The 19370-nt window shown below is 38.0% G+C and overlaps 1 protein-coding gene across 5 annotated transcripts in view; it reads left to right on the top strand.

Annotated features, from left to right (window-relative positions):
- Window positions 1-19370, top strand: part of Rap1a (RAP1A, member of RAS oncogene family) — a 103721-nt gene that overhangs the window by 63811 nt on the left and 20540 nt on the right. For all 5 annotated transcript variants that reach the window (XM_047542433.1, XM_047542404.1, XM_047542415.1 and 2 more), the window contains one exon: window positions 15124-15207. In XM_047542433.1, the coding sequence (XP_047398389.1) occupies window positions 15151-15207 (57 nt within the window). In that variant the 5' untranslated portion in view covers window positions 15124-15150. The remainder of the gene's footprint in view (window positions 1-15123; window positions 15208-19370) is intronic.

Genomic DNA, 19370 nt, shown 5'->3' with positions numbered 1-19370 from the left:
TTGTTTTTGACATAATTTGGTTTCTCCTTTATTTGGCTATTCCTTTAGGCTAGCGCCTCCTGTTGCTGATTTGCATCGCTGTTTTTCATCTCTTCCTCATGGAATATTTTGCTGAGAATGTTCTGTAATGCTGGCTTTCTTTTTGTAAATTCCTTTAGCTTTTGTTTATCATGGAAGGATCTTATTTCATCGTCAAATTTGAAGGTAAGTTTTGCTGGGTATAAGATTCTTGGTTGGCATCCGTTTTCTTTCAGGGCTTGGTAAATGTTGTTCCAGGCCCTTCTGGCTTTTAGGGTCTGGATTGAAAAATCTGCTGATATTCTTATTGGTTTCCCTCTGAATGTAATTTGATTCTTTTCTCTCGCGGCCTTTAAAATTCTGTCTTTATTTTGTATGTTAGGTATTTTCATAATAATGTGCCTTGGTGTGGGTCTGTTGTAATTTTGTATGTTTGGAGTTCTATAAGCCTCTTGTATTTGGTTTTCCATTTCATTCTTCAGATTTGGGAAATTTTCTGATATTATTTCATTGAATAGATTGTTCATTCCTTTGGTTTGTTTCTCTAAGCCTTCCTCAATCCCAATAATTCTTAAATTTGGCCTTTTCATGATATCCCATAATTCTTGTAGATTCTGTTCATGATTTCTTACCATCTTTTCTGTTTGGCCAACTTTGCTTTCAAGATTAAATAATTTGTCTTCAATGTCTGAGGTTCTGTCTTCCAGGTGCTCCATTCTATTGGTTATGCTTTCTATGGAGTTTTTAACTTGGTTTATTGTTTCCTTCATTTCAAGTATTTCAGTTTGTTTTTTTTTTCAGTATCTCTAACTCTTTATTGAGATGATCTCTTGCTTCCCGTATTTGCTCTTTTAACTGTTGATTGGTGCGATCATTTAATGCCTGCATTTGCTCTTTCATCTCCTCCTTCAATGCCTGCATTTGCTCTTTCATCTCCTCATTAGCTTCCCTAATCGTTTTAATTACGTACATTCTGAACTCCCTTTCTGACATTTCTTCTGTTGTGCTGTCATTGGGTTTTATCGATGTAGTATCTAGGTTTGTTTGGGACATTTTCTTCCCTTGTTTTTTCATATTGGTCAGTTGTCAGTGGGACCCTGAGATATTGCAGTTTTCCGCTATTGGCTTATAGTGTCCCAGTAGATTTCCAGTGTATCACCTCCCAGCCTTCAGTAGCCTGATGTCTTGGAGGAATCTGATAAAGCAGCGTATCTGAAGAAAACTGCCACTAGCCCCCTACTGGTTCCACGATTTGGAACTGGCTCTGTGCTGAAATGCTCTCACTGTGGGCCTGCACCGTGCAGCTGGCCGTGTGGGAGGAGCTCACTGCCGGAGTGTGGAAGGATACCTTGGGAAGACTCTAGCTGCCCTGCCCGGCTCCAATAAGCCACCTCTATCTGGGCCTGCCCCCCGGGCCGAGCTTTACCCAGTGGGCAGACTCACCCGTGGCTCTATTTCAGTCCGAGTCTCTCAATGCCTCCCCTTCTTAACTCCTGGGTTCTGGAGCGACAGGGGGTGCAGTCTCCCTCTAGGCCACCATCTTGGATCGCCCCGAGAAGAGAGCCTGCAGCCGGAGTGGGCAGAGCCGCCTGAAGAGGTCTCTGGCTGCCCTGCCCTGATCCCAGAGGCTGTTTGCGGATCGAGGCTCTCCGTTGGTTCGGGGGCTTGTGGCTGGTTCTATGTAGAAAGTCTCTCACTGGGCGGTCAGCTCCGAGAAGCTAGCCTTGAACGGCACCTCCCACCGCAGGGGTCCAGGCTAATTGGGGAAGTCTCTGGCTGCCCTATCTGGACCCTGAATCTGCTTGCGTGCCAGAGTATGCTGAGCTGCACTGGCTCCGGGACTCGGAGCTTGTTCTGGTCAGAAAGGCTCTCACTAGCGGGCCAGTTCCGTTCCGAGAACCTGGAGAAGCTGGCTGTGTGGGCGGGGCCCACCGCCGGAGTGCGCAGGGCTGCCTGTGGATGACTCTAGCTGCCCTGCCCGGCTCCGATAAGCCACCTCTAACTGGGCCTGCCCCCCGGGCCGAGCTTTACCCAGTGGGCAGACTCACCCGTGGCTCTATTTCAGTCCGAGTCTCTCAATGCTTCCCTTTCTTAACTCCTGGGTTCTGGAGCGACAGGGGGTGCAGTCTCCCTCTAGGCCACCATCTTGGATCGCCCCGAGAAGAGAGCCTGCAGCCGGAGTGGGCAGAGCCGCCTGAAGAGGTCTCTGGCTGCCCTGCCCTGATCCCAGAGGCTGTTTGCGGATCGAGGCTCTCCGTTGGTTCGGGGGCTTGTGGCTGGTTCTATGTAGAAAGTCTCTCACTGGGCGGTCAGCTCCGAGAAGCTAGCCTTGAACGGCACCTCCCACCGCAGGGGTCCAGGCTAATTGGGGAAGTCTCTGGCTGCCCTATCTGGACCCTGAATCTGCTTGCGTGCCAGAGTATGCTGAGCTGCACTGGCTCCGGGACTCGGAGCTTGTTCTGGTCAGAAAGGCTCTCACTAGCGGGCCAGTTCCGTTCCGAGAACCTGGAGAAGCTGGCTGTGTGGGCGGGGCCCACCGCCGGAGTGCGCAGGGCTGCCTGTGGATGACTCTAGCTGCCCTGCCCGGCTCCGATAAGCCACCTCTAACTGGGCCTGCCCCCCGGGCCGAGCTTTACCCAGTGGGCAGACTCACCCGTGGCTCTATTTCAGTCCGAGTCTCTCAATGCTTCCCTTTCTTAACTCCTGGGTTCTGGAGCGACAGGGGGTGCAGTCTCCCTTTAGGCCGCCATCTTGGATCGCCCCCCTGAGTTGATTTTTGTGCAAGGCGAGAGATAGAGGTTTGATTTAATTTTGTTACATATGGATTTCCAGTTTGCTCAGCACCATCTGTTGAATAGGCTCACTTTTCTCCAATGTATGTTTTTGGCACCTTTGTCTAATATGAAATAACCATATTTATGTGGGTCTCTTTGTCTTCTATTCTGTACCATTGGTCTACATGTCTATTTTGGTGCCAATACCATGCTGTTTTTGTTATTATTGCTCTGTAGTATAGTTTAAGGTCTGGTATTGTGATGCTGCCTCCTGCTTCACTCTTCTTGCTAAGGATTGCTTTGGTTATTCTGGTCTCTTATTTTTCCAAATGAATTTCATGATTGCTTTTTCTTTTTCTATGAAGAATGTCATTGGGTGATGTACCTTGTAGAAATAGAGCAAGCAATCATGAAATTCATCTGGAAGAATAAGAAACCCAGAATAGCTAAAGCAATCCTTAGCAGGAAGAGTGAAGCAGGGGGTATCGCAATACCAGAACTTCAACTATACTACAAAGCAATAGTAACAAAAACAGCATGGTATTGGTACCAAAATAGATAGGTAGATAGTGGTACAGAATAGAGGACATGGACACAAACACAAATAAATACAATTTCCTCATACTAGACAAAGATCCCAAAAATATGCAATGGAGGAAAGATAGCCTCTTCAACAAATGGTGCTGGGAAAACTGGAAATCCATATGCAGCAGAATGAAACTAAACCCCTATCTCTCACCCTGCACAAAACTCAAAATGGATCAAGGACCTTGGAATCAGACCAGAGATCCTTCATCTTTTTTTTTTTTTTTTTTTTTTTTTTTTTGCGTTGCTGGGGATTGAACCCAGGGCCTTGTGCTTGGAAGGCAAGCACTCTACCAACTGAGCTATATCCCCAGCCCCCTTCACCTTATAGAAGAAAAAGTAGGTCCAAATCTTCAACATGTCGGCTTGGGATCAGACTTCCTTAACAGGATTCCCATAGCACAAGAAATAAAAGCAAGAATCAATAACTGGGATAGATTCAAACTAAAAAGCTTTCTCTCAACAAAGGACACTGTCAGCAATGTGAAGAGATAACCTACAGAGTGGGAGAAAATCTTTGCCATTCATACTTCAGATAGAGCACTAATCTCCAGAATATATAAAGAACTCAAAAAACTCTACACCAAGAATACAAATAATCCAATCAACAAATGGGCTAAGGAAATGAACAGACACTTCACAGAAGAAGATGTACAAGGAATCAACAGATATATGAAAAAATGTTCAACATCTCTAGTAATAAGAGAAATGCAAATCAAAACTACCCTAAGATTCCATCTCACCCCATTTAGAATGGCAGTTATCAAGAATACAGGCAACAAAAGGTGTTGGCAAGGATGTGGGGAAAAAAAATACACTCATACATTGCTGGTGGGGTTGCAAATTAGTGCAGCCACTCTGGAAAGCAGTGTGGAGATTCCTTAGAAAACTTAGAATGGAACCACCATTTGACCCATCTATCCCACTCCTTGGCCTATACCCAAAGGACTTAGAATCAGCATACTACAGAGATACAGCCACATCAATGTTCATAGCTGCTCAATTCACAATAGCCAGATTGTGGAACCAACCTAGATGTCCTTCAATTGATGAATGGATAAAGAAACTATGATATATATATATATATATATATATATATATATATATATATATACACACACACACACACACACACACACACACACACATACACATACATACATACGCACAATGGAATATTACTCAGCCATAAAGAATAATCAAATTATGGCATTTCCAGGCAAATGGATGAAATTGGAGAATATCTTGCTAAGTGAGATAAGCCAATCTCAGAAAACCAAAGGACGAATGATCTCGCTAGTAAGCTGATGATAACACATAAAGGGGGGTGGGAGGGGCAAGAATGAAGGAAGGAGGGACTGTATAGAGGGAAAAGATGGGTGGGAGGGGTGGAGGGGAAGGAATAGATAACAGAATGAATCAAACACCATTACCCTATGTAAATGTATGATTACACAAATGGTATACCTTTACTTCATGTACAGACAAAAACAACATGTATCCCATTTGTTTACAATAAAAATAAATTTTAAAAAATGTCACTGAGATTTTAATAGGAATTACATTCAATCTGTATAACACTTATGGTAGTGTGGCCATTTTGACAATATTAATTCTGCCTATCCAAGAGCATGAGAGGTATTTCCATCTTCTAAGGTCTTCTTCAATTTCTTTCTTTAGTGTTCTGTAGTTTTCATTGTAGAGGTCTTTCACCTCTTTTGTTAGATTGATTCCCAAGTTGTTGTTGTTTTTCTTTTCTTTTTTTTTTTTTTTTTTTTTTTTTTTTGAGGCTATTGTGAATGGGGTAGTTTTCATATTTCTCTTGCAGTGGATTCGTTGCTTATGTATAGAAATTATTTTATATCCTGCTTCTTTGCTGAATTCATTTATGAGTTAAAGAAATTTTCCAGTAGAATTCTTTGGATTTTCTAAATATAGACTCATGTTGTCAGCAAATAGTGATAGTTTCAGTTCTTCTTTTCCTAGTCATATCCCTTTACTTTCTTTCTTCTGTCTGATTGCTCTGGCTAGAGTTTCAAGGATGATGTTGCATAGAAGTGGTGAACGAGGGCATCCTTGTCTTGTTCCAGTTTTTAGGGGGAATGCTTTCAATGTTTCTCCATTTAGAATGAGAGATACTTTTACAATGTTGAGGTATGTTCCTACTATCCCTAGTGTCTCTAGTGTTTTGAACATGAAGAGGTACTGTATTTTGTCAAATGCTTTTTTTGCATCTATTGAGATAATCATGATTCTTGTCTTTAACTCTATTGATATGATGTATTACATTTATTGATTTCCATATGTTGAACCAACTTGCATTCCAGGAATAAACCCCACTTGATCATGGTGCACTACTTTTTAATATTTTTTTTGTATGCAGTTTGCCAAAATTTTATTGAGAATTTTTGTGTCTGTGTTCATCAGGGATATTGGTCTGAAGTTTTCTTTCCTTGATGTATCTTTGTCTGGTTTTGGCATAAGGGAGATGCTAGCCTCATAGAATGAGTTTGAAAGGGTTGCCTCCTTTCTGTTTCATGGAATCATCAGTAGAGTATTGGTGTTAATTCTTCTTTGAAGGTCTTGTAGAACTTGACTGAGAATCTGTCTGGTCTTGGACTTTTCTTGGTTGGTAGACGGTAGACTTTTGATGGCATCTTCTATTTCATTGCTTGAAATTGATCTGTTTAAATTGTGTATGTCCTTCTGCATCAGTTTTGGTAGATCGTATGTCTCTAGAAATTTGTCAACATCTTCAAGTTTTTCTATATTATTTGAATATAAATTTTCAAACTAGTTTCTAATTATCTTCTGTATTTCAGTAGTATCTATCATGACATTTCCTTTTTCATCACTAATTTTAGTAATTTGAGTTGTCTCTCTCTTTCTCTTCGTTAGTTTGGCTAAGGGTTTATCAATTTCATTTATTTTTTCAAAGAACCAACTTTTGTCAAGTTTTTCAGTTGTTTCTTTTGTTTCAGTTTTATTGACTTTAGCTCTGATTTTAATTATTTCCTGTCTTCTGCTGCTTTTGGTGTTGTTTTGCTCTTTTTTTCTAGAACTTTGAGGTGTAATGTTAGGTCATTTATTTGTTGACTTTTTACTCTTTTAATGTATGAGCTCAATGAAGTGAACTTTCCTCTCAGCACCGCCTTCATATCCTCCCAGAGATTTTGATATATCAGTGTTTTCATTTAACTTCTCAGTATTTTTTAAAATTCCTCCTTGATTTCTTCTTTTACCCATTCATCATTCAATAGCATGCTGTTTAATCTCCGGGTGTTGGAGTAGCTTCTATTTTTTATTTTATCGTTGATTTCTAGTTTCATTCCATTACAGTCTGATAGAATGCAGGGGGTAGTATTTCTGGGGTTTTTTTGTTTGTTTGTTTGTTGTTTTTTTTATATTTGCTGAGAGTTGCATTGTGGCGTAACATATGGTCTATTTTAGAAAAGGTTCCATGTGCTGCTGAGAAGAAAGTGTATTCACTCGATGATGGATGAAATACTCTATGTATGTCCATTAAGTCTAAACCATTGATTGTATTATTTAATTCTATAGTTTCTTTGTTTAGTTTTTGTTTGGAACATCTGTCCAGTGGTGAGAGAAGTGTATTAAAGTCACCCAGTATTATTGTGTTGTGGTCTATTTGATTCTTGAAATTGAGAAGCGTTTTATGTACGTAGATGCTTCATTGTTTGGGCCATATATACTTATGATTGTTATATCTTGTTGTTGTATGATTCCCTTAAGCAGTATGAAATGTCCTTCTTTATCCCTTCTGACTAATTTTAGTTCAAGGTTCACTATGTCTTCTATGAGGATGGGGTTTTCTACTTATTTACGCAGCCTATGTGAGTGATGTTTTTTCCCAACCTTTCACCTTTGGTCTGTGGATGTCTTTTCCTAGGAGGTGAGTCTCTTGAAGACAGCATATTGTTGGGTCTTTTTTTAATCCAGTCTGCCAGTCTGTGTCTTTTGATTGAGGAGTTTAGACCATTGCCATTCAGGGATATTATTGAGGTATGATTTGTATTACCAGTCATTTTGGTTTATTTTTGGTTCTTTTTTTTTTTTTTTTTTTTTTTTTTTGTGGTGCTGGGGACGAACCCAGGGCCTTGTGCTTGCAAGGCAAGCACTCTACCGACTGAGCTATCTCCCCAGCCCACTATTTTTGGTTCTTAACTTGACTTTCTTTTAACTTATTTTTATCATAGAAGGTTTTTATTTCATCTTCAAATCTGAAGCTTAATTTTGCTGGGTATAAAATTCTTGGTTGGCATCCATTTTCTTTCAGAGATTGATATATGCTATTCCAGGACCTCCTGGTGTTGAGGGTCTGGGTTGAGAAATCAGCTGAGAACTGAATTGGTTTCCCCCTATGTGTAATTTGATTTTTTTCTCTTTCAGCCTTTAAAATTCTGTCCTTGTTCTATATGTTAGTCTTTCTCATTATAATGTGCCTTTGTGTGGGTCTGCTGTAATTTTGTATACCTGGGGTCCTATAAGCCACTTGTAGTTGATTTTCATTTCATTCTTAGATTTGGGAAGTTTTCTGATATTGTGTTATTGAAAAGATTGTGCATTCCCTTGGTTTGTATCTCCATGCCTTTGTCTATTCCAATAAATATTAAATTTGGTCTTTTCATGTTATCCCATAATTCTTGGAATTTCTGTTTATGGTTTCTTACCATCTTCTCTATGTGGTCAACTTTATTTCCAAGAGTATATATTTTGTCTTCATTGTCTGAGGTTCTGTCTTCCAAGTGGTCTAGTCTGTTGGTGATAGTTTACATTTAATTTTTAATTTGATTTATTGTTTCCTTCATTTTAAGGATTTATGCTTTATTCCTTTGTATAATCTCTGCTTCTTTATTGAAGTGATCCTCCACTTCTTGTATTTTCTCTCCAACATTATTCTTTATTTCAAAGATCTAACTACGTATTTTCTAAACTCCATCTCTGACATTTCTTCTACTGTGTTGTTTATGGAGTCTATTGTTGGAGCATCTTGGTTTGTTTGAGGCACTTCGTTCCCTTGTTTTCTCGTGTTGTTTGTGTGTCTTCTTATTTAGCAGTATGGAACTGAAGCAGTACAGATTCTACCCTGAAGTCTTAGTGTCCCTGAGGCTTCTAGTACCTCACCTTTAAGGGGGAGACCAATAATAACAGCACCCAATGCAAATGAAATACCACCTTAAACCAAATGGCTCCTATTAAGGCGTTTATGGTTTGTCACAATAGATAGAAATGAAGTGTTCAATTATTTTCTACACTATAAACAGTAAGTTTGCTAAAAGGGTTCACCATTTAAAATGGTGGACAATGAGGGAACAGAAGTAGTGTAAGATGTGATGTTTATGAGGGAGAAGGAGAAAAGATAGAGGTAAAAATTTAAAGTAAGAGCGAGGGAGGAATTAATAGAGGTTGGTTGTAGTATTGGAGAAGTGAGAAAGAAAATCTAAGGAAACAGGTAGGTGAGAGAAAAAATATGTACAGATGTTTTTAAGAAAGTAAAAATATAAAAATACACAACAAAACTGTCATATACTATTCAGATGTCCCATTCCACAATAAATTGATGCATGAAAATTATTTGGATTCAAAGATGGTAGAGGTACAAGACAGGGCGAAGAAAGAAAAAAAAAGGAGGAAAGTCTCAATGGAATATTGAATGATTGCTTCCATTGGCTTTCAAAAATTTTCTCAGCTTTCCTTCTCCACCGATAGGTGGGGTTGTCTGAAATTTGATGTTAAACTCCAGTCCAGTGGGTGCCGGACTGGTTGCATGGGTGAGCCAGTAGCAAGATGCCCTCACACCCTCTTACAATCTTCCCACCTGTTGTAGCTAGCCCTTTCTGTCCCTGCACACTTCAGGACTCACTGAGCTGGAGAGGCCCAATTTTCTTCAGTTTCTTCAAACTGTGCTCCCCCTAGGGAACTGCCTCTAGTCTCTGACTTTCCACATGCTTGCCAGACCCAGACTGGCCCACATAAACCCAGCTGCAATCTGACGGAGCTGGGCTTCAGCATCCCCAAGCCCTGTCTTGCTGCAGTCCCTAGGTGTCAATGCCCTTTCAACTTGGAGAGAGACTGCCAGGCATGCACTCACACAAAGGAGAGACCCTGCGAAGAGGCAGCCAGATACCACACCAAGCAGAAAAGATCCCAGGGACAGTCATACCTGCAGTTACCCAGTATATTTCTCAGCCCTGGCCTGAGCCCCCAAACTAAGACGGCCATGCCTTGAAATGGCGGAAGCCCCGCTGGGAAACTTGCAGGCCCTGGCTATTGTCAGAAGATGGCGGCAGCACATGTACCCAAACCTGCGGGACTGTGCCAATGGACTTCCAGGCACAGCCAGCAGCAGGAGATCCGGTAGTGGTCTGCAGGGGGTCTATAGGCTAATGGCTGACAATCAGCAGGTGTAGGTCAGGCAGTGGGTTATAGGCAGGCAGGGGGTTAGCAGACTGGCAAATGGGGGATGATAGCCGGCAGTTAGTGAGCTATCCGCACTCAAAAGGCAGATGAATGGGGTAAACAGCAGGGGATGCGTAGGCAGCGAGACCTTCCTCAAAGAGAAACAGCATTACCTCTGCTTGAATCCCAAGTTATGGAGCAACAAGGAGTGCAACATCCCTGTAGTCCGCCATCTTAGATCTGGGTTTACTTTCTAAATTATAATATTTATTACTTTTGAAAATACATATGTATTTTAGTCATCAGTGGACCTTCATTTTATTTATTTAGATGTGGTGCTGAGAATTGAACCCAGTGCCTCACACATGGCAATCAAGCGCTCTATCACTGAGCCACAGCCCCAGCCCCAAATTGTAATTATTAACATATTAATTGTACCAAGTAGTGGAATTCACCTTGGTATTTCCAAATATGCATGTATTGTGCTTTGATCATGTTCATCTGTCTTCCCTTCTCTCCTCCCCTCTTTCCCCTCTCCCCTCAATTCCTTTCCTAATCCCTAATAGTTCATTCCTTGATAGACCCCCTACTTTCAGGTCAGCTTTTTTGTTTTTGTTTTCCAGTTTGCACATATGCAACAAAATGTGAGAATTGTCTTTCAGTATCTGGTTTATTTTGCTGAGCCAGTGTCTTCCAGTTCCATCCATTTTCCTGCAGATATCAGGATTTCGTTCTTGTTTATGACTGAATAATACTCTATTGTGTATCTGTGTACCACCTTTTCTTTATCCATTCTTCTGTTGAAAGGCACCTAGACTGATTCCATATATTCCTTATTGTGAATATTGCTACAGTAAGCATGGGTATGCAGATATCTCTTCTGTATGCTAACTTCATTTCTTTCTGATATATAGCCAGAAGTGGTATAGCTGGATCATGTGGGAGTTGTATTTTAGTTTCTCAAGGATCTTCCATACTGTTTCCATAGTGGCTGTATTAATTTTCATTCCCATCAGCAGTATAAAAGGGTTAATTTTTTTCCGCAACCTCTCCAGCAATTGTTACTTGTGTTGTTGTTTTTTGAGTTTTTTGTTGTTGTTTTGGTTTGTTTGATAAGAGTCATTCAAAGTGAGGTGAGATGCATTTCCCTGATCTAAAGATTTTGAACATTTTTTCATATATTGACAACTTGTGTGTGTGTTTTGTTTTGTTTTGTTTTGAGAAGTGACTGTTCAGATCATTTGTCCATTTTTTATTGGAATACTTGTCTTATTACTGTTGTTAAGATTTTTGAGTTCTTTATTTGAGATATTTTTAATCTTCTGTTAGATGAATAGCTGGCAGAGATATTCTCTCATTCTGTATGTTGTCTTTTCACTCAGTTGATTGTTTCCTTTGCTATGCAAAGGCATTTGAATTCTATGTAATCTCATTTGTCAATTCTTGATTTGGTTATTGTGCTTTGGAGTCCTATCCAATAGGGATATCACTGCCTGTGCCAGCACCTTGAAGTATTTCCCTTGTATTTTTCTCTTGTAGTTTCAGAGTCTCTTCTTAAACGTTTAGGTCTTTGATCTGTTTTTTGAGTTGATTTTTGTACAATGTGAGAGACTATCTAGTTGTAATCTACATGTAGATATCTAGTTTCTCAGCATGATTTGTTGAAGAGTCTGATCTTTCTCCAGTGTATGTTTTTGGCATCTTTGTTAAGAATCAGTTGGCTGAAGATGCAGAATTTATTTCTGGGTCCTCTATTCTGTTCCATTGGAATTTTTATGCCAATACTAGGCTATTTTTGTTACTGTGGCTCTGTGGTATGTCCTGAAATCTGGTATTGTGCTGCCTGCGTCATTGATCTTTTTGCTCAAAATTGCTTTGTCTATTTGTACTTCCAAATAAATTTTAAAATTGTTTTTTCTAATTTTGTAAGAATGCAATTAGTATTTTAATGGGGATTGCATCAAATTCTTAGATTGCTTTGGGTAGTATGTCCATTTTAACAATCTTAATTCTCCCAGTCCATGAACATGGGAGGGCTGTCCATCTTTTAGCATCTGCTTCAGTTTCTTTCTTCAGTGTTTCATAATTTTCATTGTAGAAGTCTTTTGATTCTTAGGTTTGTTCCTAGGGTTTTTGTTGATTGGTTGGCTGTTAGTCGATTGGTTGGTTTTGTGACTATTGTGAATAGCATTACTTTTCCTAATTACTTTGTAAACAAGTTCATTATTTGTGTATTGAAGTGCTATTGACTTTTATATATTGATTTTGTGTACTTTAGTTAATTGAATTTATCAGTCTTTTGATAGAGTCTTTAGGATTTTCTATGTATAGCATCATATTATCTACAAACAGGATTAATTTGACTTCCTCCTTTCTTATTTGTATGCCTTTTGTTTCTTACTCTTGCCTGCTTGCTCTGACTAAAATTTCTAGTACTCTATTGAATATGAATGTAAGAGTAGGCACCCTTGTCTTGTTCCTGATCTTTGAGGGAGTGCTTTCAGTTTTTCCCCATTCAGTATGATGTTAGCTCTGAGTTTGTCATATATGACCTTTATTATGTTGACATATGAACCTTTGTTGCCTAAATTACTCAGGGCTTTTTATCATGAAGGAATGTTGAATTTCATTACTTTTTCTGCATATATCGAGATGATCATCTGATTTTTATCCTTGATTCTATTTATGTGTTATATTACATTTATTGATTTGCATATGTTGAACCATCGTTGCATCACTGGAATGAAACCAGCTTGATCATTGTGTATGATCTTTTTAATGTGCTTTTGAATTCAATTTATAAGTATTTTGTTGAGTTTTTGCATCTGTATCCATTGGGGATATTAGTGTGTAGTTTTCTTTTTTCCTTGTCAGGTCTTAGTAGCGGATTAATGCTGGTTTTGTACAACAAATTTGTAAAGGTTGCTTCCCTTTCTGTTGTATAGAAGAGTTTGAGGAGCACATCATTCTTTAAATTTTGGTAAAATTCAGCTGTGAAGACATTTGGTCTTGGGCCTTTGAGAATTTTTATTACTGATTGAATCCCATTACTAGTTATTGGTTAAGAGTTTTTGTTTTGTTTTGTTTTGTTTCTTAATATCCTCTTAGTTTAATTTTGGTAGGTCAGATGTGTCCAGAAACTTGACCATTTCCTCTAGGCTTTCCAATTTGTTGACATAAAGTTTAAGTAGTTATTAAATCATTGAAGGTTATTCTTATTCACCATTTATGTTTGTGCTGATGAACTTATTTGCCCCCCCCCTTTTAGGAATATGAAAAAAAATCTTTCATTTCTAAAGAATATAGTCATGGTATTTATTTAGCTTTTTATATTGACTATTTTTTTCTTAAAGCATCTTAAAGATGTTCCATTTTTTGTCTTACATAGCTTTTCAAAAAGTTTATATTTTTATAAACTTCTCTTTCTTTTCTCTTCCTTTCTTTTATATAATGTTGCTAGGATTGAACGTGGCCTCACATATGCTAAGCATGCACTCTGCCACTGAGCCACACCTGCAGCTCATCAATCTCTATATTTTTTAAATTAAAAAATAACTGTAGCTACTTATGGAGTGTACTATGGTGTTTTGATATATGACTACATTGTGGAATGATGAAATCAAGTGAATTAGTGTATCCATCACCTCATGTACTTATCAGAGGGCTCCAATTTCTGAGACACATTTTTAAGCTTGAAGAGAGATCTTCTGCATTTGTTTCATACTTTCCTAGTGAATGAACAGAAGCATAAGAGTTGGTATGCTGATTTAAGGCCCACTCTCCTTGAACCTTTACTGAATACTCCACAAGATAGGTTCCTCAGATCAGGTTTGTGTTAAGCTGTACTTTCCACTGCAGTAAGCTACTGAACACTCATTCCAGCATAACACTACACATCTTACTTTCTAGAACAGGGGTATTCTGCGACTTCAAAAGGTCTGAGGTTATACTGTCTGTGGTGAGTTTCATATCTGATGTATAGTTAAAGTATATAGTTTATTCTTTTTCTTACATATGTCAAAATTGACAGTATATACTTTTATTTTTGATTTTTTGACTTTTTGATTTTTGATTTTTTGGCATCAGGGATTGAACTCAGGGGCACTTAACTACTGAGCCACATCCCCAGTTCTTTTTTATATTTTATTTAGGGAGAGGATCTCACAAAGTTACATAAGTCCCCTCTAAGTTGCTGAGCCTGGCTTTGAACTTGTGATCCTCCTGCCTTAGCCCCCTGAGCTACTGGGATTACAGGCATGCACCACCATGCCCTGCTTCTTTTTGATTTTTATTCAGGGATACATATTAGTTTAACTTTGTTCCTAACAAAACTTTGTTCTTTTCTGAACTTTTACCTCTGACTACTTATAAGATTCTTTTTTCTCTCTTTGATAACTTTTTAGAAATTTGATTATTGTGGCTGTTACTATGGAATGAAAAATCTGATCCCGTTACTCCATCATGGCCATTGGAAATTATTTACTGCATTTTTAATTTTTTAATATAACCATGAAGATAAAAAAATAAAGTTTATGTTTCTTTAATTTTCTTCAGCCATTTGGCCCTTAAGTATATTACTAAGACCTGCTGATAAGTGTAACAGTTTCATCTGATCTCCTATTTCTATACTAATAACTTTCAAGATGACATTTTACATGGTTTAGTTATAATACGATAATGAACAAAACAGTATAAAATTACTGTATATTTCAGGCAAATAACATGTACTTTATTTTAGAGCTCATGAGTGAATGTTTCAAGAAAGTACATAGCTGGTTTAAGTTATGGCTTCACAAAGAATTGGATTCATGATTATAGTTATACAACTGTTCGGTGTTTTGTTTTGTTGTGGTACTGGGGATTGAACCCAGGTCCTTGCAAATGCCAGGCAACCACTTGACTGAGCTACATCCCTAGCCCTTTTATATTCTGAGACAGGGTCTTGCTAAGTTGCCAGACTGGCCTTGAACTTGGAATCCTCCTGCCCCAGCTTCCTAAGTGCCTAAAATTACAGGTGTACACTGCCTCACCTAGCCTCAACTATTGGTCTTAATACTTTTATTTTCTGGTCAAACACTCAGAAGTAACATGCACAGGTTTATAACTGATGCCTAATCAAAGATGATCTTCATGAATTAAAATGTCTAAATGTAGTTGTATAAACCTAGCTAAAATCTATGAAAGTTCTGCTGTGTATCCTCTGTTGTCCCTTGAATGGTATTTTAAAAAAAAAATAGCAAAACAAAACAAATTCACTGTTCTTAGCATGTTTGTTAATTTTTTTTATTATTTTTGTTTTTTTTTTTTTGTTTTTTTTTTTTTTTAGATTGTCAGTATTTAAACAGACCACATCATGCGTGAGTACAAGCTAGTGGTCCTTGGTTCAGGAGGCGTGGGGAAGTCTGCTCTGGTAAGTTAGCCACCTAACTATAACCAATTATTATAATACAAGCAGAACTTTAGCATTTGCTTACTTTCCATACTTTTAATCACTAAGGGGAAAAGGTGGCATTTTTTACATACCTAGTATCTGCCCCAAGAGGGACAGGGAATTAGTCATTAACCAAAGATGTATGGTTTTATATTGATGGGTCATTTATTTTTTATTTACCAAACGTTTATCAGATACTTTATATAGTTAAACTCCAGTATTCATAATACAGAAAAGAATATAATTGTTCTCATTTTTAGGAACTTACATTCCACTGGAGGAAATTATTTATTGTAGATTCTAATAGAGTCTCCTCTGCCTCCACCCCAGTGTTATGTGGAATGAAAGTTGTATTTTGCATACATGCTATATTCATTCAGTAAATAATTATTGGGCTTCCCACAGTGTCAGACTCTGAGGTCACAACAATGAACCAAAGTCAGTCTTTCATAGAGCATACATTAAAGATAATAAATACACAGTTAAAGAGTTACTTGATTGGGCTGGGGATATAGCTCAGTTGGTAGAGTGCTTGGCAAGCACAAGGCCCTGGGTTCAAATCCCCAGTACCAAAAAAAAAAAAAAAAAAAAAAAAAAAAGAGTTGCTTGATTGTAGTTAAGAAGAGATATTCTGAAAGAAAATAGAGTGTTAAAAGAGAGGCTGTGATACGTGTATCAAAATTAACATTTGCACAATTGAGAGAAAGGTCAGTACAGTTGGAGCAGGAGTGAATAGGGAAGAAAGTGGAAGGACATGAGGTAATAGGTAGGCAGAGGCCAGATCGGACTGAAAACTATCTAAGCACTTGGAGTTTACTTCTGATAACAATGCGAAGACATTGAAGATAGAGTTGTTGTGGTTTTTTTGTTTGTTTGTTTTTGGGGGGAGCAGTTAGTTGAATGGATAAGTTTTAATGAGTGCACTTTGCTCTGCATAATTTAGAGTAGGGTCAGAATGGATATGGGAGAAAATTGGAAACTAATTAAGTATACTAGGTTATTGCTTACCAAAGCTTAGATTTGAGGCATAGCAGTGAAGAAAAGATACATAGATGATTTGAGGATTAAATAGGAAGTAGAACTGACATAATTTTGTGCTGGATTGATATAATTAGGAAAGAAGAAATAGTCATGTCACTGTTTGTGAGATGTTCAAGTAAATACATCAAATAAACAAATGGATCTTAAAGAAAAGAGTTTTTAAAAAGCCTGGGCCAGACACGGTGACTTCCACTTGTAATGGAAGTGACTTGGGAGGCTGATGCAGGAGGATCATGAGTTCAAAGCCAGCCGCAGCAACTTACTGAGGCCCTAAGCAGCTCAGTGAGACCCTGTTTCTAAATAAAATATAAAAAGAACTGGGGATGTGTCTCAGAGGTTAAGCCCCCTTGGGTTCAATCCCCAGGACCAGAAAAAAAAAAAAAAAAGAAGGTGGCTAATTATGACTTTGGGGTGCCATCAGTATCATTTAATTTCTTGAGAATTACATTATTATTTGGTGTAAAGTAGTACCTCTGTGGGAATGTTTGAGAATATCTGTGTTTTCAAATGCATGGAACTTTCAATTCAGAAATTTCCTTTATAGAAATTTATCTCACACATAAATTCACATATACAAAATGATATGTTCAGAGGTATCCATTGCAACACTCATGATAATAACAAGAGTTTAGAAACCTACCCGTAAGGGATGGTTAAAGTAAATTTTAATATATAGTCAGCACAGAATGCCATCTGCCCATTAAAAGAATGCAACAGCTCTGCATATACTGATATGTAATGCTATCCATAATGTATCATTTAGAGAAGGAAAATAAAGGTACCAAAGAGAAAAGGAAAAAAAAAAAAGTTAAAGGTTGGGGAGAGATACCTATAAAACATGTATGCTGTCTCTGCAAGATTATGTAAACTGTGGATATCATCAGTTACTTCATAGGAATTGAATTGAATATTTGGGCACAAGGGTGGTAGGTAGACTAAGATCATTTTTTTTTTAATCCATAGGAGTGAATGAGGTTGTCTAAGGAGAGACTACAGAGAAAAGAGCCCAGGACTAAATTCTGTGTACTTCTCAACCTTTAGAGAATAATAAGATTGTAGGAGCTAGCATAGAAGGTATCTTGTTCTGTACCTCAATATAAAAGAGCATATCTCTTTGCTTAGAAGTCAAGATTTTAAAAAGGAAATAAATGGTCTGGGAACATGGAGGTAGTTGGACATGATAAAAGCAGCAGCTTTGGTCATGTGGTGGTATCATAACCATATTGGAGTGGGTTGAAGAGTAAGTGGGCTGGAGTTGTAGCTCAGTGGTAGAGTGCTTGCCTAGCACGTGTGAGGCAATGGGTTTGATCCTCAGCAACACATACAAATTAATTAATTAAATAAAGGTATTGTGTCCATCTACAACTAAAAATCAATTTTTTTAAAGAGTTAAATCAGAGGAGCTAGGAATATTTCTTAGTGATGGAACATTTACCTAGCATATGGGAGGCCCTAGGTTAGAACCCTAGCACTCTCTCCACCACCATCCCTGCCCCCCAAAAAAATGAGAGCTAGGAAATTAAACTACAATGTCGACGCTAAAGAAGTTTGACTATTACAAAGAAAAAGTGCAGAAGCTGGAGGGATCACGAGGTTAAGGGAAGCTTTTGTTTTAGTTTGGGGATTTGAGGTAGTAGAGCGTGTTTCCAAATTTGTATGTTGGAGGCAGTAATCCTTTGGAGAGGAAAATGATACAAGAGGAAGAGTTCCAATATGAAAGACTATTTATTTTTATAGGAGTAATGAAAGCTGACTTTTAGAAGTGAAAAATATGGGATTGTTTTTCATTTTTGCAAATCTCATAAATGTCTGACTTACAGAAGGGGGTTGGGTTTTCACGCCTTCTTTATCCAGTTTCTTGCAGTAGCATATGTTCTATAACCTTTGGAAAACTCTCGTAAACTTAATGAGAGAAGGAGAATACCTCTTAATATCATTAGGAAAATAGTATGACCCTTTTCCCTAGACCAATATTATTTAAATCATGTCAAACCAAAAATATGAGGTGATCAAATTCTTGATAAAAATGACCATTAGGGCTGGAGATATAGCTCAATTGGTAGAGTGCTTGCCTCACATGCACAAGGCCCTGGGTTTAATCCCCAGCACCACAGGAAAAACAAACAAACAAAAAAAGATTATTAAAGCCGGACATGGTGACTCATGCTTGTAATCCCAGCAATTTAGGAAGGCCCTAAGCAACTTAGCAAAACTCTGTTTCAAAATAAAAAATAAAAGTGGGCTGGGGATGTGGTTCAGTGGCTAACTGTCCCTGGGTTCAAGCCCCAGTACCGAAAAAATTAAAAATGATGATTAAAGCTTTTAGTGTGATTATATCCTGAATTCCCTCTGAATAATAGGAACTTAGGAAGAATTAAAAAGTTCCAAGTTTATTATATTTCAGTTAATCTGCTTAACTCAAGCTCAAATAAGGTAGAAAATATTCCTTTGAGTAATTTAAATGTAAATGATCTCAGTCCAAATGTTTACCTTTGCTTTTAGGCAGTAATGTACCAGATCCTGTTTTAAAGCTGCCTAGAAGATATCTCACAACCATCTTCTTGATTCCTTTTATTTACTGAATGATAAAATAATGTTGTTGCTAGCATGTGCTTACAGAAATCTTAGAGATAAAAGTACCATAGTCACCCCTTATCTGCATTGGATACATTCCAAGACTCCCAGAGGATGTCTGAAACCACAAATAGTACTGAACCCAATATTTATACTATGTTTTTCCCTCTACCTGCATGGCTGTGGTAATGTTTGTTATAAATTAGGCACAGTAAGAGATTAAGAACAATAACATGCTGTAAAGCCTACAATTGTTTTTATCTTTTATTAAGTCAAGAAATTTTACTTTTTTACTTTAAAGAAACACTTTGCAGCTTCTCTTGGTACATTCTAATTGCAGGCATCACTACTCTTATGCTTTGTGACTTTTATTAAATAAAGCAGGGGTCATTTGAATACAAGTGTTGTGATACCTCAGCAGTTAATCTGATCTGATAACTGACATGGCTACAAAGTAACTACTGATGAGTAGATAGCATATACAGTGTGGATACACTGGGCAAAGGAATGATTTGTATCTTGTATGG

This window comes from Sciurus carolinensis, chromosome 1 (assembly GCF_902686445.1).
Source record: "Sciurus carolinensis chromosome 1, mSciCar1.2, whole genome shotgun sequence".
Taxonomy (NCBI): Eukaryota; Metazoa; Chordata; class Mammalia; order Rodentia; family Sciuridae; genus Sciurus; species Sciurus carolinensis.
The sequence above is the reverse complement of the archived record's forward strand: the minus strand, read 5'-3'. Positions and strand labels throughout refer to the sequence as shown.